The 15,174-nt window shown below is 43.7% G+C and overlaps 1 protein-coding gene across 6 annotated transcripts in view; it reads right to left on the bottom strand.

The window, feature by feature from the left end:
* Positions 1 to 15,174, bottom strand: part of mier2 (mesoderm induction early response 1, family member 2) — a 41,578-nt gene extending 26,404 nt beyond the window's left edge. For 3 of the 6 annotated variants that reach the window (XM_015971406.3, XM_015971407.3, XM_015971409.3), the window contains exons 1-3: positions 15,119 to 15,174; positions 1,360 to 1,407; positions 935 to 1,103 (exon numbers count right to left, since the gene is read on the bottom strand). In XM_015971406.3, coding sequence (XP_015826892.3) covers positions 935 to 961 — 27 coding nt within the window. In that variant the 5' untranslated portion in view covers positions 962 to 1,103; positions 1,360 to 1,407; positions 15,119 to 15,174. Of the gene's footprint in view, positions 1 to 934; positions 1,104 to 1,359; positions 1,408 to 14,550; positions 14,769 to 14,796; positions 14,921 to 14,974; positions 15,094 to 15,118 lie in introns of those variants that run through there. The other 3 variants (XM_054752414.2, XM_054752416.2, XM_054752415.2) reach the window with 3 other exon arrangements.

The raw sequence follows: 15,174 nt of genomic DNA, 5'->3' as shown, positions 1-15,174 counted from the left end.
ACATTTGTATGATTCAGTTCTCAAAGATCACCGTGATCAACATGTTGTTAATAATTCTTGGAGAGAAATAGCTCGCACTGTCGGAAAAGTCGAGGACGCTGTTAAAAAAATGCTGGAATGTCATGTAGTAAACAACAGTAATTTTTACTTCTACTATGGTGTAGTGTTGGATGCATGCCGTAGAGCTCCATGCTGCCCCGTTCAGTTTGGGAGAATATTGGCTCACCTGAGACAAGCCGCATGAACCATAAACGCTGCAAGTTGTGAAGCGCATTCCATCCGCGAGCCGTATCACCAAGCGGAAAGTAAATGCGTCAAACATAAACCAAGCCTTAAGCAGAGAGCGAGGTGCTGCACCCTCGTCCAGACTTGTGGAGACTGCATGTTTATCTGCTGAGAGGTCCAACCTACTAATTAAGGGTCTTCCTCCAGGGATGGTATCCCTGACTCAGAGCTCGAGAGAGAGTTCCACCAGGGGCTTGTAGGCTTATAAGTGGAGGGCTTTTGAGAAGTGCTGTCTAGACGGAACTATTGTGGACTTTCTAACATTTCTGCAGTAATTGATGGACAAGGGTTTGTCCTTCTCAACTTCTAAAGTTTATTTCTGCTCGCCTCGAGACTTTTAACAGGGTTTCTCCTGGCACCTTTAGCAAACAATTGTGTGATGTCCCATAGTCCATAGTACCTTTGTAGTACCTTGTTACTCTCCATGGAAGAGTGGTAATATACATAACCTAACGTTTAATCTCTCCAATTGTTCATTCATAATTATATGTTACAAAAAGCAGAATGAATAGCTTTGTTGTGAGTTTCAGGAGGAAAATTTGAAACACCTGAGAAGTTTCCCTGTGCTTATAAAGAAAAAAGCTTTAGTTCTGACCAGGCTGTTACAAAAACAGAAACATAAGTGTTTAAAGACAGAACTGGATCATACGGTTTGGGATTGTGCTGCCATCTTCATGGGGCGAGGAATCTTCAGCACCAACTCTTCTAGGATTTCTTGCAACTGCTTATTCTTCTGCGGAGGGACTTCATCGCTGTACTTTGTCCAATCTCCACTACGCTACAAGCTCGGCGTTGATGTTCAGATGCTTCTTACCCATCTACACACACACACACACAAAATAATTTGTATGCTGTATGAAAACACAGCACAATGCATCGGACAGTGACATGTACACACAGAGTATGTGGCTGACCGTGGCTCATTTCGTCACAAATCAGCTGACGTTCAAACCACATTGTTTAAAATTTAAGACCTGCTGCTATTTGAGCTCAAATAACAGTGGTTAAGGAAAGATGTGAGGTGGTGGTTTACATGAGAAGCACATGGATGAAGTTAAAAACAAAAACACTCACCACATGTTAGTGGATACTTTCGTTAGCAGCAGACTCTTGACTTCACTCCTAAAACACAAGATGCATCACTCATCACCAAATCTTGGCCTCTTGGTGTCATGCAAAGGTGAAGAAACCGTCCAGCTGAATTGCTCTGACTGATATCAGCTCAGCCTGATCAATTTAATTTTATAAAGTTTATATTCAACGTGTTTCCTAATTTTCTTATTAGTGTTAAATCTGCCCTTTAGGAAAAATGTATGTTATTTTGATGAGTAAATGCAAAACACATTTTATATAAATACAAGTTAGACCAGGATTATGAGGTTTTTATTTATCTCTAGAGTGATTGTGCAGTGAAATGATGTACAAACCCAAATCAGAGTAAAGTTATAGTAGCATAGTAAAAAATAAAAATAAACATGAAGGTATAGCACAGACTTTTGTGTTTAGCTGCAGTTTGAACCATTTTACATTCACTACCAACTTATTTTCTTTTTCGTAATATTAAAGCTGCAATAGCAAATTTGGAAAACAAATTAGCTAAAAGAATTTTCTTCATGCCTCTTAAAAATGTTCTAACATAGTATAGCAATAAGTATACTGTGGAGACGGTGTTTCACAGTCGTAGCACGTGCAGGTGTGTGTGTGAGTGCGGACCGTTTTACTGCTGTGAGTTGAATTTTTATGCTCGCGATTGCCCCCTCAGGCAAAAAGCGTAACGGCAGCTTCAATAGTAGGCTCGTGCACGAGGCGCGCATGCTGTACGTGCACACTCCTTAACGAAAATAACAGCTGAGACAGTCAGCTCCGTGTGTGTGTGGCCTGGAGGACAGAGGACAGGAGAACGTGCAGCTAATTAATTAAATAATTTGGTTCTGTACCTTTCTCTTCAGCACAGCCGACTAAGGTTTAAGATGGGTCAGTCTGTCAGCTTCACAGAGCTTCCCTTCCCTTGCTTGAAAAATTGTTCCAAAATGAAAGTTGAACCCACATCTATGCTTTCGTTCTTTTTTAAACACAGAAACAGTTTTGTTTACCTGTTTGTAGCTACGGTTTCGCCGACAGCTGCCGGCTTCTTCAGGCTGACGCTGATGGTGGCGCGTCACTTCCTTCTCCGTTTATCTGCGGGCAGCAGAGGACGTTGTCGCCCTCTACTGCCCGCTCCCCTCTCCGACGATGCAGTCCCATGCGTGGTCCAGCGTGTAAACTCCGTCGTCCCTGTTCATGGTCCCACATCCACGTCTCCTTATCTCTATTGCTTCCTTGATCCATCTTTTGTATTTTTGTTGTTCAGTGGTTATGATCCGTGTGTTGTCCCAGTCCATTATATGGTTTTCTCTTAAGCAATGATCTGTTACGGCTGACTTTTTTATTGTACTTTCTGCTTCTTCTTTTGCTGCTCTTGTGTGTTTACGATTTGCCTCTTTCTCGCACTCCTTTCTGTGTTCTATTGTCCGTGTATTGAGTTGGTGTCCGGTTTCTCCTATGTATGTTTTATTGCATATTTTGCATGGGATTTCGTAGATGACTCCACATTTTTGTCCAGCTGATATTTTGTCTTTTGGGTGTACTAATCTGTTTCTAACTGTTGTGTATGGCTTTGTTGGTGTGTTTATGTTGTGTTTTTTCATTGTTGCTCTTATTTTTTCCATTATGCCTCTGATGTATGGTAGGGTTATCACTGGTTTTGGTTCTTGTCTTTCTGGGTTTCTGGTTCTTTTTTTGGGTTGTTCTTTGCTTTCTGTTTTTGTTTGTTGTTTTCCTTTGTTTATTGCCCATGTCGGGTATCTGCAGGTCTTTAAAGCGTGTTGTATGTGTTTGTCCTCTTGTTTACGGTCTCTCTCTTCTGTTATTATGTTTGCTCGGTGATATAATGTCCTGATTACTGACATTTTGTGTATGGTGGGGTGTTCTGATGTCCATAATACATATTGGTCTGTGTGTGTTGGTTTCCTGTATGTGTTTATGTTTAGGGTCCCGTTGGTCTGCCTGGTGATTTTCATATCCATAAATGCTATGCTGCCTTCTGTTTCTAACTCATAAGTGAATTTTATGTTGCTCGTGTCGTCAATATTGTTTAAGTGTTGTGTTAGTGTTTCTGTTTGACCTTTTGGTATGATTTCCAGTATGTCGTCTACGTAGCGTTTCCATAGTTTTATTTTGCAGTTTGGGGGGGCGGTGGCTATGGCTTTTTGTTCCAGGTCTTCCATGAAAAACTCGCACAGGGTGGCTGATAACGGGTTACCCATGGCGAAGCCTTCCAGTTGTTTGTATATTGTGTTGTCGTATGTGAAGTAAGTGGAGTTAGCTACCAGTCCTATCAGTTGTGCTATGTCATCTGCTGTGAGGTTTGTCCTTTTATGTAAAGTTTTGTCTTGGAAGCAATAGAGATAAGGAGACGTGGATGTGGGACCATGAACAGGGACGACGGAGTTTACACGCTGGACCACGCATGGGACTGCATCGTCGGAGAGGGGAGAGCGGGCAGTAGAGGGCGACAACGTCCTCTGCTGCCCGCAGATAAACGGAGAAGGAAGTGACGCGCCACCATCAGCGTCAGCCTGAAGAAGCCGGCAGCTGTCGGCGAAACCGTAGCTACAAACAGGTAAACAAAACTGTTTCTGTGTTTAAAAAAGAACGAAAGCATGGATTTACAAAGACACAGCAAGAACACACCTAAGATGAACCCACATCTTTTTTATCTGTGAATTCAATGCCGTTCGGCGAGTCTCAAATAAAAATTTGGGCATCTTACTGTAAAAAATATACCATTAATGTAAAAAATAAACTCTAAATAAATTTTCTTCACATCTAGATTCGAACCCAGATCTTCTGCACGGGAGTCCGTCATCTTTCTAGATTAGCTAAAGCGCCAGTGACGTCTTTTGTATCTGTAGCTTTTATATCCTTGATGACAGCTGAAATAACGTTCAAAGAACGGTTCGGAGTGAAAATGGCTATTTTGTTGCTAATTTGCAGGAAATATCTAGAAGAAAGTAGCTGCGGGTCCTCAGAAATGTAGCTAGGTTCATCACTAGGCGTTAGGAACAGCGACAAAGTTGCTGAGTTGGCACTACCTCACTCTCTGCTGCTAAAGCTACTGATAGCAAATGCTACGGGCTATGCCTGAGCGTGAGCACGCATGAAGCAGCCTGCTCGACCCGAGCAGCTCTCTTTTTCTGTGATTTTACAGAAAAACAGGCAATCACAGTGAAAATGCCAGGGCTCATTCTACAGGACCAGGGCATTGCAGGAGAATGTATGAAGAACAAATTTATTATTTCTATACATGTTTTGGCTGTCAAACTTCCATAATGCCCCTTTAAATTATAGAATTTCATTAACAGATGAAAGATGATTACAAATTTGAGTTAAAAATAAGAAAAACTAATTTGTAGGTAAAAGCAGCTTTAAATAAAAAGGTCTTTAACTGTTTTTAAAAAGTGTCCAGACTGTCAATACTATGTAAGGATAAAGGAAGATCGTTCCAAAGTCAGGGTGCAACAGTCTGGAAGGAGCGATCACCTTGACTTTTGTATCTGGTCTTTGGAAATTCTAGAAGATTCTGGTGGGTGGACCTGAAGGCTCGGGTTGGAGCTGTAGTGATCTGTAGTTTGGCTTTAACAGTTCAGTAATATAGGGAGGAGCTTGACCATGTAGAGCAGTGAATGTTATAGTCAGGATTCTAAAATGAGCTCTAAAGTTAACGGGTAACCAGTGCAGAGACATGAGAATAGGAGTGATGTGTGCTCTTCGGTTTGCTCCAGCTAGGAGCCTTGCTGCAGAGTTCTGGCCCAACTGAAGGCGGTCAAGGGCTTTTTTTGTTAATGATGTTAATGTTTGGGATGGAGTAAGATGGCACTCGCGCAGGGTCACGCTGCGAGCTGCTCGTCCTCTTTACGCACTGATACCTTGATTTTTACTGGCTTTTATTGGCGTTTTATTGGCTTTTATGCATTTTTCTTGTCGCTGATCCCTTTTTTGAATGGTGTGGATCCTCTGCTGACATATGATCGAGCTGCGCTGCTGAGGCTTCATCCTTCTGTTGATGTAGCTGGCAGCGCGCGCTGGGAACCGGGCTGTGCGAGCTATGAACCTCACGGACGAAGCTGCTGGTTGGACTGCCCGTTTGCTCTCTCCCCTCGTCATGATGTGTCGGCCCTCTGTCCGCCCCAGCTCGAGAAGGAAGCATCGGAGAAGACGAGGAAAGAGAGGTAGCCGGCGCGTGAGACGTCGGCCTGGATCCCTGAACAAGCGGCTGGCCCGATTCGGCCCAGCTTCTGACCCGATGGTTCCGAGATGTCTCCTGGATTACTCGGCGCCCTGCCCAGGGAACTTGGCCGACTCTGAGGGTGAACCGGTTACGGGCACAGAGTTAGAGGGGACTGGGTCCGTGCACGATCTCGGTGCTGCAGCCCCACTGCAGATCCGGTTTGGTCTGGTCAATGCCAGGTCTGTGCTGAACAAAACTTATATTCTTCGTGACTTTTTTATTCAGCATGACCTGGGTTTTCTCTGCATCTGTGAGTCCTGGATCCGTTTGGTGACACAAGTGCCCTACTCGAGCTCGTACCACCTGGCTGCTCGTGTTTTAATACCCCCAGATCACGGGGCAGAGGTGGAGGGCTGGTTGTTGTTTTTAAATCCAGCTTCCCTTGTAAACAGCCAACACCCACCATGTCATTTTCTTCCTTTGAACTGTGCTTATTTGAACTGTGCATCTCCCCCCGCCTGCTCGTTGTGCTGATTTATCGGCCTCCAAAGACTGACTCTAACTTCCTTAATGATTTCTGTGATCTTGTGGCAGACTGCATCCTAAAATATGACTATGTCCTATTTTTTGGTGATTTTAACATCCATATCTGCTGTCCTGATAATGTGCTTGCTAAAGGTTTTTTTAATTTGCTAGATTCATTCAATTTAACTCAATGGGTATCTTCCCCTACTCATGCCAGGGGTCACACCCTGGACCTGGTTCTCTCTTTTGGTCTCCCTGTCATGAACCTGGTGACTTTGCCTCCTGTGTTCTCTGACCACTCTCCAACACTCTGTGATGTTACGTTGCCATGTCCTGTCCCTGTGTGTGAAACTCCAGCTACTAGGTTCAGAGCCCTGGATGCAGAAACTATTTCAAAGTTTGTGGACTGTATGTCTGTAAGGTTAGAGACCTTTAACCCTGATCCATCTAACACTGATCATTACTCACAACACTTTGTAATCAGGTACTGGACGTGGTTGCCCCTCTCAAACTGTGCAAGTCTCGGCCTAGGAGGGAGCCTTGGCTCTCTGATGTCACACGGGCTTGCAGGCGGGTGTGTAGATCCTCTGAGAGAAAGTGGAAAAAGGATGGCCTACAGGTCTCGCGAGAGTTGTTCAGAGCATCTCTGGTTGCTTATCAGGATGCAGTGAGGGCTGCCAGAACGGCCTATTTTGCAGACATCATTGAGATAAACTCCAATAATCCTAAGATTCTCTACAAAACGCTAAACTCAGTTCTGGTGTATCAGGAGCCTAGCTCCATGTCTCCTACAGCTGCTGGAAACTCTGAAGCTTTTCACAAATTCTTTGTTGATAAAGTGTCGGGCATTAGAGCAGTCATTTCAGGTAACTCTGTTGACCCTGTTCCAGTTCCTCCATTACCACCCACCCTGAGCTCCCTCAATACTGTTTCATACTCTGAGCTGAATAATCTTGTTGCAAGGCAGAAGCCATCTGGCTCTCCACTTGACGTTCTGCCGCCTCGTCTCTGGAAGGCTGCCTTTCCGTGCCTTGGCCCTTCACTTGGTCAGATTATCAATGGGAGCCTCAGCACAGGTGTGGTCCCAGCTGCTTTGAAAGCAGCAGTTATTCGGCCGACCCTGAAGAAACCTGGTGCTGATGTCTCTGTGATAGAAAATTACAGGCCTATCTCTACCCTGCCTTTTACAACAAAACTGCTTGAGAAAGTCGTTTATCAGCAGCTGGTCTCACATTTAGCTGACTCTGATCTGTTTGAGGTTTTCCAATCAGGGTTCAGGTCTGGCCATAGCACAGAGTCTGCTCTACTGAGGGTCTTAAATGACATCTATCTATCACTAGATCAGGGAACATCTGTGCTGCTTCTTTTGTTAGATCTGATGGCAGCCTTCGACAGAGTTGACCACGCAATTCTACTCAATCGCCTGGAAGGATGGGTTGGGATCAAAGGGTCAGCTCTGGATTGGTTTAGATCTCCACAACAGGACATTCTGCGTTAAACTGGGTGATGTGTTTTCTTCTTGGGAGGGGCTCCGCTGGGGGGTCCCGCAGGGATCGATCCTTGGTCCTCTTTTGTTTGCCATTTATCTGCTACCTCTGGGGTCAATCTTTCGTAAACATGGCCTATCATTCCATCTCTATGCTGACGATTGCCAGATTTACTCTCCATTGTGTCAGGAGAAAGGTCACTCTATCCAGTCCTTTGTGTCCTGTGTTAATGAGGTGAAGTCTTGGCTAATGGCCAACTATCTACATCTGAATGAGGGAAAGACAGAGCTCATTGTTTTTCACCCCAACAGCAGGAATGTGGATCGTTATGTTGATCTTGGCCCTCTTTCTCCATACTCAAAACCAGTTGTTACCAGTTTGGGGGTGAAACTTGATGCAGGACTTAAATTTGATGCTCACATCAACTCAGTGATCCGGTCCAGTTTCTTTCACCTGAGACGCCTTGCAAAAATCAAGCATATGCTATCGAGAGCCCACCTGGAGCGGGTACTGCATGCCTTTGTAATTTCTCGGCTTGATTACTACAACTCTCTATATGCAGGGTTGTGTCAGTCATCACTACGTCGCCTACAGGTTGTGCAGAACAGCGCTGCCAGGTTCTTGACTGGGACCAGGAAATGGGACCACATCAGTCCGGTTCTGGCCTCCCTGCACTGGCTTCCGATTTGCTATTGCTCACACTTCAGACTCCTCGTCTTTGTTTATCATTTCTTCCAGGGTGGTGGTCCCCCCTATCTGGCCACTCTCCTGAACAAACATTCCCCATCACGTGCTCTGCGCTCCTCTGATCAAGGCCTGCTCGCTGTCCCTCGTTCTAGGTGTCGTACCCGTGGGGACCGGGCTTTCTCAGTCCTAGCACCGTTACTCTGGAACCAGTTGCCACCCTCAGTTAGGCTGTCCCCCTCTCTGCCAGTCTTTAAGAATCACCTAAAAACACACCTCCTCCGCTTGGCGTTTCCAGAACATGTTTGATTTTGGCCCTCTTTTATGTTGAATTTATTTCACAGTTTTCATTGGTTCACTCAATCCATCCACTCAATCCAAATGTGTTTCACACATTTGGCCTGTACCAGAATGTTTCATCCATCTTGTAATTTCCATTTTGTATTTTGAATTGCTTTTATTGTTGATTTATTCAATATATTTACCTACAACTGTACCATGTTCAGCGCTTTGGGCTTCCTGACAGGGTTGCAGAAGGCGCTTTATAAATAAAGTTTTGATTGATTGATTGATTGATTAAAACATGTGAAGAGTGTGTTACAGTAATCTAGACGGGAGGAGATGAAGGCATGGATAACTATTTCAAGTTCATGTTTTGACACCAACCTTCACAGTTTGGAGATTTTTCTTAAGGGTTAGGGACCAATAAGTGTAGCGGTAAACCCCGGTAAACAACAGTTGACAATAATAATAACCGTCTTGTTTTTAAAAAAACTATATTATCTCGGTGGGTTTACCGTGGCTGCGGTGTAGGCGCGGTGGCCCTTACCAGCCACCGTATCATCTGCTGAAGTTGCCGGCGGCACATGTGCACTTTGTTGTTTACAACCAAAACTTTCTTGAAGCTAAAGCTGAAATAATGGCCAAAGGAGGAGACTGCAGTGTTCAAGAGGACATTTTTTATCCCTCAAAGAAGACAAAGTCGGAAGTATGGGCATCTTTTGGATATTTGAAGAATGCCGAGGGACAGTTGATAGAAGATGGCTATCCTGTTTACAGCACGTGCAGAAAAAGAGTCTGTGAAAGGCAGCAATGCTTCAAATCTCATGACACATCTGCGTGACCATCACCCACAACTCTACAGTCAACGCAAGGCAAGCTAACGTTAGCGTTTTAGCTAAAACGCGTGATCCGGGGATTTGGGTTGAGGGAGAATGCAACGAGTCGCTATATAAAGCAGCCGCAGCGCCGCTACCTGCATATAAACCGTGTCGCAGACACCGCCATGTTGAAATGACTCTATGCATTACGGGGTTCCCAGGGGCAGATAAGAGTTGGTCTCTCTCCGAGAATAATTATGAATTTAACAATGATTACTGCCTGATGACATTTTCCCAAATCTGCAAAGCTCACCGTAAGGACACAAACCGAGGACAATATTTTCCTGATATACGGTTTATTACTCAAGTAAGGGTAAAAAAGTATCTGATTAGAAGGCTACTTGAGTACTTAGTATCATCTGATCTAATATTTTTAAAATGATGACATCAAACAGACATAAAATAAGAAGTTATGGGCAAATATTGGTGTTTTAAAGACTAAAGGGGAAAAATGTAAACAAATAAACAACATAATTGCAAAATAACACATTTTAGGCAAAATTTAGACACAAACTGAGGACTATATTTCCTGACATACAGGGTTTATTTAATTGTGTGAAAATGTAGCACGTTTAAAAAAAATACCGCGATAATACCGAAAACCGTGGTAATTTTGGTCACAATAACCGTGAGGTTAAATTTTCACACCGTGACAACCTTAATAAAGACCATTTTAGATTAGGTTACATTTCCTTTATTCCCAGATTTTGTAGTTTGTAGCACTCATTATAATGTTGTAGAAAATTTCTGGCCAATCCACGTGATCGGTATCGGTATCAGTGATCAGCATTCTTTGATATCGGTATCGGCAGCAAAAAAAACTGATCGGTGCATCCCTAGCCATGTGTGTGTGTTTTGTGTAGCTACTACTGCAAGAAAGTACTGTAAAATGACTGAAAGTCATATAGCCATGAAAGTGTTCGCTAGGGCTAAATAATCTTGAATAAAGTTCTACTAAATGAATAAGCTGTCAATGTGTACACATTTTGTGTCCATCTTATAGAAATGGGTAACATTTAAATAATTCACATAATATGGAAACGTTCTAGTGTGAAATTTCACAGGTGGCTCTGAATCAATTCAATTCAATTAAATGCAAAGATACTTTATTAATCCCAGAGGGAAATTGAGTTTCAGTACACACAATTCTGAGATCAGACATACGTACAGGCAAAGACACATGACAAGAATTGGTGACTGCGGTAATTCGCAACCCGAGTCGAGCTACCTTAATAGAGATCAGAGGGGTTTATATATGAGGATTGAGTCAGTTGGAGGGGAAAAAAGGCACTCCAGAGTTACCCTCCACAGGGAGAGCAGCTTTGCTATGCAAAAAACACCTCAGACAGAAATGCAACAGACTTCGGACATTACACAACATAAGTGTCCACTAGGTGGGGAGGTAGGTAGAAGACTCTCCAAACATCAGTGCATGCAGCCACAATAAGCAGCGCTCATCACCTCCGTTTGGACAGGGGAGGGAGGTCGTTGGGTTTAGAGAGCACACAGCCTTCACCGGTCGCAGTCCCGCCCAGGCTGGGATAGGGGGACAGAGTTGCCAAGGCAACGGCAGCATTCCACATTTCTTCTGAGGGGGAGCTATCGCTTCAGCCTCACAGGCTCAATGGCACATTAAAGCTTGTTTGAGCTATGCCAGTTTGTACCTTGAAGTTTCTGATGACAAATAGAAAAAGGTGTTGTGGTCAGATGAGACTAAAATTAAACTATTTAGCCTCTACCTCAAATGTTACACTTGGTCTAAATCCAAGGCATCTCCCCATGCACAACACGCCATACCAACAGTAAAGCATAAAGGTGGCAGCATCCTGTTGTGGGGGATGTTTCTCTTTCTCAGCGACTGGGGCTTTTGTTGGGTAGGAGGAAAAATGCACTGGGACAAAATGCCATCAAATTATTGAAGAAATACAGCTACCCTCTGACAGAAAGTTGGAGGTGGGCAGCAGATTAACTCTTCAACATGACAACGATGCGAAGCAAGCAGTATAATATAGCACATGGTGGCTGAAGGAGAAACGTGGATGTCGTCATGTGGCCCAGTCAGAGCCCATACCTAGATCCCATCAAAACTCTGTGGAGAGATTTGAAGATTGTAGTCCACCAACACCTACCATCCAGTATGACCAAACATGAATGGTTAATAAAGACGTGTGGGCAAATATTGCTCTATCTAGATGTGCCAAGTTGATAGAGAAGTATCCTACAGATTCAAGGCTGGCAAGAGGTGGTTCAAATAAATATTGACTTTGGGGAGTGATCCTTTCTAATTCTCAGCCTTTTTTTTTTTGGTTTTTGTTTGTTTTACTTGTCCTGAACTGTACTTGTAACATGTTTTAGTTGGATGTTATAAGTTGTGTTGGATAATTAAAGCTGGTATGAGATTGTTTTTTGTTTGTGTTTCCATTTGAGACTGTAAAACAAAGATTGAAGTCTCACCTGCTGTATGTGCACTATCAGCAGTTCAGACCTGTCTCCAAAATAATGTTTTGAACTAAAATACTGCAAAATTCACTATTCACTGTTGGGACGGAAAAATCATGTGCTAAAAGCTGTCAGTTATTTTGTTTTTCAGAATATGTTGCAGACCTAAACACTACAGATGTGTAAAACATTTGTAAAAGCCTCCTTTACACTTAAGGAGCCAGGCTTTCTTATAACATCTGTGATTTCTCCTTTCAGCATTTGCTCATGTACGTATATAATCAGCGTTTTAGGTTTTGCAATGTCACTGCCTGCGACAAAAATATTCTGATGTCACGTGTGACCTGTGTTTACACTAGGGTTGTCACGGTGTGAAAATTTAACCTCATGGTTATTGTGACCAACATTATCACGGTTTTCGGTATTACTGCGGTATTTTTTTAAACGTGTTACATTTTCAGACAACTAAATAAATCCTGTATATCAGGAAAATATTGTCCTCAGTCTGTGTCTAAATTTTGCCTAAAATGTGTTATTTTGCAATTATGTTGTTTATTTGTTTACATTTTTCCCCTTTGGTCATTAAAATACCAATATTTGCCCATAACTTCTTATTTTATGTCTGTTTGATGTCATCATTTTAAAAATATTAGATTAGATGATACTCAGTACTCAAGTAGCCTTCTAATCAGATACTTTTTTTGCCCTTACTTGAGTAATAAACCCTATATCAGGAAAATATTGTCCTCGGTTTGTGTCCTTCCGGTGAGCTTTGCAGATTTGGGAAAATGTCATCACGCAGTAATCATTGATAAATTCGTAATTATTCTCGGAGAGAGACCGACTCTTATCTGCCCCTGGGAGCCCCGTAATGCATAGCGTCATTTCAACATGGGGGTTTCCGCGACACGGTTTATATGCAGGTAGCGGAGCTGCAGCTGCTTTATATAGCGACTCGTTGCTTTCTCCCTCAACCCAAATCCTCGGATCACGCATTTTAGCTAAAACGCTAACGTTAACTTGCCTTGCGTTGACTGTAGAGTTGTGGGTGATGGTCACGCAGATGTGTCATGAGATTTGAAGCGCTGCTGCCTTTCACAAACACTTTTCCTGCACGTGCTGCAAACAGGATAGCCATCTTCTATCAACTGTCCCTCGGCATTCTTCAAATATCCAAAAAATGCCCATACTTCCAACTTTGTCTTCTTTGAGGGATAATAAATGTCCTGAGCGCTGCTGTCTCCTCCTTTGGCCATTATTTCAGCTTTAGCTTCAAGAAAGTTTTGGTTGTAAACAACAAAGTGCACATGTGCCGCCGGCAACTTCAGCAGATGATACGGTGGCTGGTAAGGGTCACCGCACCTACACCGCAGCCACGGTAACCCACCGAGATAATTTTTTTTTTAAAACAAGACGGTTATTATTATTGTCAACTTTTTTTACCGGGGTTTACCGCTACACCGGTTACCGTAACAACCCTAGTTTACACTCACCTGCTTGTTTTTTCAAGCTCAATTACTGCTCTACGTAGAAGACTACAGGCAAAGGACACCGTTAAGGATGGTTATTGCCCTCCACATCCAAGGAAAGGTTTTCTGGCAAACACGCCAACAATTTGGGGAACTACTGCCACCTATTCACTTGGCATGCCTATGAATGTGCTTCACATTGAAAACACACACTGATCAGCTGAAAACAAGGTGATGTAGAACTATATTTTCCCTAGATGGGTGGGGTAGGATACTCAGTTTTACAAAAACCCAGCTACATCTGTACATTAGTGATGTGTCGGTCGCGAACGAACCGGCTTTAAGAGCCGGCTCTTTGAAGTGAACAACGGGAGCCGGCTCGTCATTGAGAGCCGTCCCCTCCCCTCTCGCGTTGGTGAAAGCTACAGGCGATTGGTCAACATGTGTAACTGCGTGTCCAGACTGTCCACACACAGAGCAGTAGAGGTGGGGAAGAGGGAGGATCAGACTCAGAGACACAGCAGAGCACATGCGGGTGGAGGGAGACGAGATGGAATGAGGAAGAGGAAAAAGGCGAGCGAGAGAGAGGAAAGTGTGAAGAAGACGTGAGAAGATAAGCGCCAGCAGTCGGAAAGTGGAGATTTCTTAAAATGTTCAGTTATTAAATCCATAGAAATTATACATATTTGATATATTGCATTTTTTACATCAGTAAATCATTTTACATATAGTTTTGCATTATTTTGGTTATAAATGTACTCTACGCAACAGAAAATCTGAGGAGCCACTTGGTGAGCTGAGCCAAAAGAACCGGCTCTCTAAAAAGAGCCAGAATTCCCCTCACTACTGTACATGACCTCAGAAAAAGCCCAAAGAAAAGAAAATCTGTATAAATTATTGCTTTGAAGATTACAATGTAAAAACATAGTTTGGTTGAGAAGTTGAGGAAAAGGCCCAAGCTGCTTTTAAACACATAAATCTGGCATACTGCCTCGACTTTTGTGATTTAATGAAAGCAATTTCCTCAAATCAGAAAACATCTTATTTTTTCACTTTTTGGATTTCCTGCTGAAGTAGCATGTTTCTAAGTCAGGCTGTAGTAGGCCTCTGATCCACTCTGTTTCATCACTTTGATCAACAAGAACAAAGTAGCGCAAAGAAGAAAAACTCTGGATGGCAGAAAGTCCGCACGAGGATTTAAACACAAACACATAAAGTTAAACTCGTCCTACTTCAAACGACACAGAAAGTCCTCAGACATCTGTCCCGGTCCGCCGGACGCTGTCTGTCTCTCTGTCTGTCTGACCAGGGGCGCTTTCCTGTGACTTGGTGCTGAACGGCTCTTCCTCCACCCGGCTCGCGACGAGCCACGAGAAGGAAACAACTAGTTTTCAGCCTTCCCGAGGAACACGCTCGGACTTTACCGCCACCGGCTCGTGTCACGTCCCCAAACTTTTAAAGTCGTCGAAAGGACGCACCTGAAATAGTTCAGCACCACCGTGTTTGCCCCGACCGGGATCTCTATTGTTTTCCACGGCTGGCGCTACCAAGGCGGAGGGGGAATGGCTCTTTAACGCCAAGAACGCGGAGAGACACGATACGCCGGAGAGGCTCGCTCTGCCTTTCTGCCCCCTCCCGCTTCCCGGTCCTAAATACCTCAAGAGGTCTCTTTCGGTCGGCGCTCACCAGCCGGAGAAATCGTCGCCAGTTCTGCGTTCCGTTCGGGTTGACACACGGGTCTAATTCTGCCCGTTTCTCTAACATTTCGGGTCATTAGATTCCTCGTTTTCGCTCACTTACCTCCGCCATTCCGTTTCTGCGCAAGCTTACTATTGCCCGGATGTTGTGTGTCTGTA

This window comes from Nothobranchius furzeri, chromosome 8 (genome assembly GCF_043380555.1).
Source record: "Nothobranchius furzeri strain GRZ-AD chromosome 8, NfurGRZ-RIMD1, whole genome shotgun sequence".
In the NCBI taxonomy this organism is placed as follows: domain Eukaryota; kingdom Metazoa; phylum Chordata; class Actinopteri; order Cyprinodontiformes; family Nothobranchiidae; genus Nothobranchius; species Nothobranchius furzeri.
Note: the sequence above shows the minus strand (reverse complement) of the source record. Positions and strands in the feature narration are given on the sequence as shown.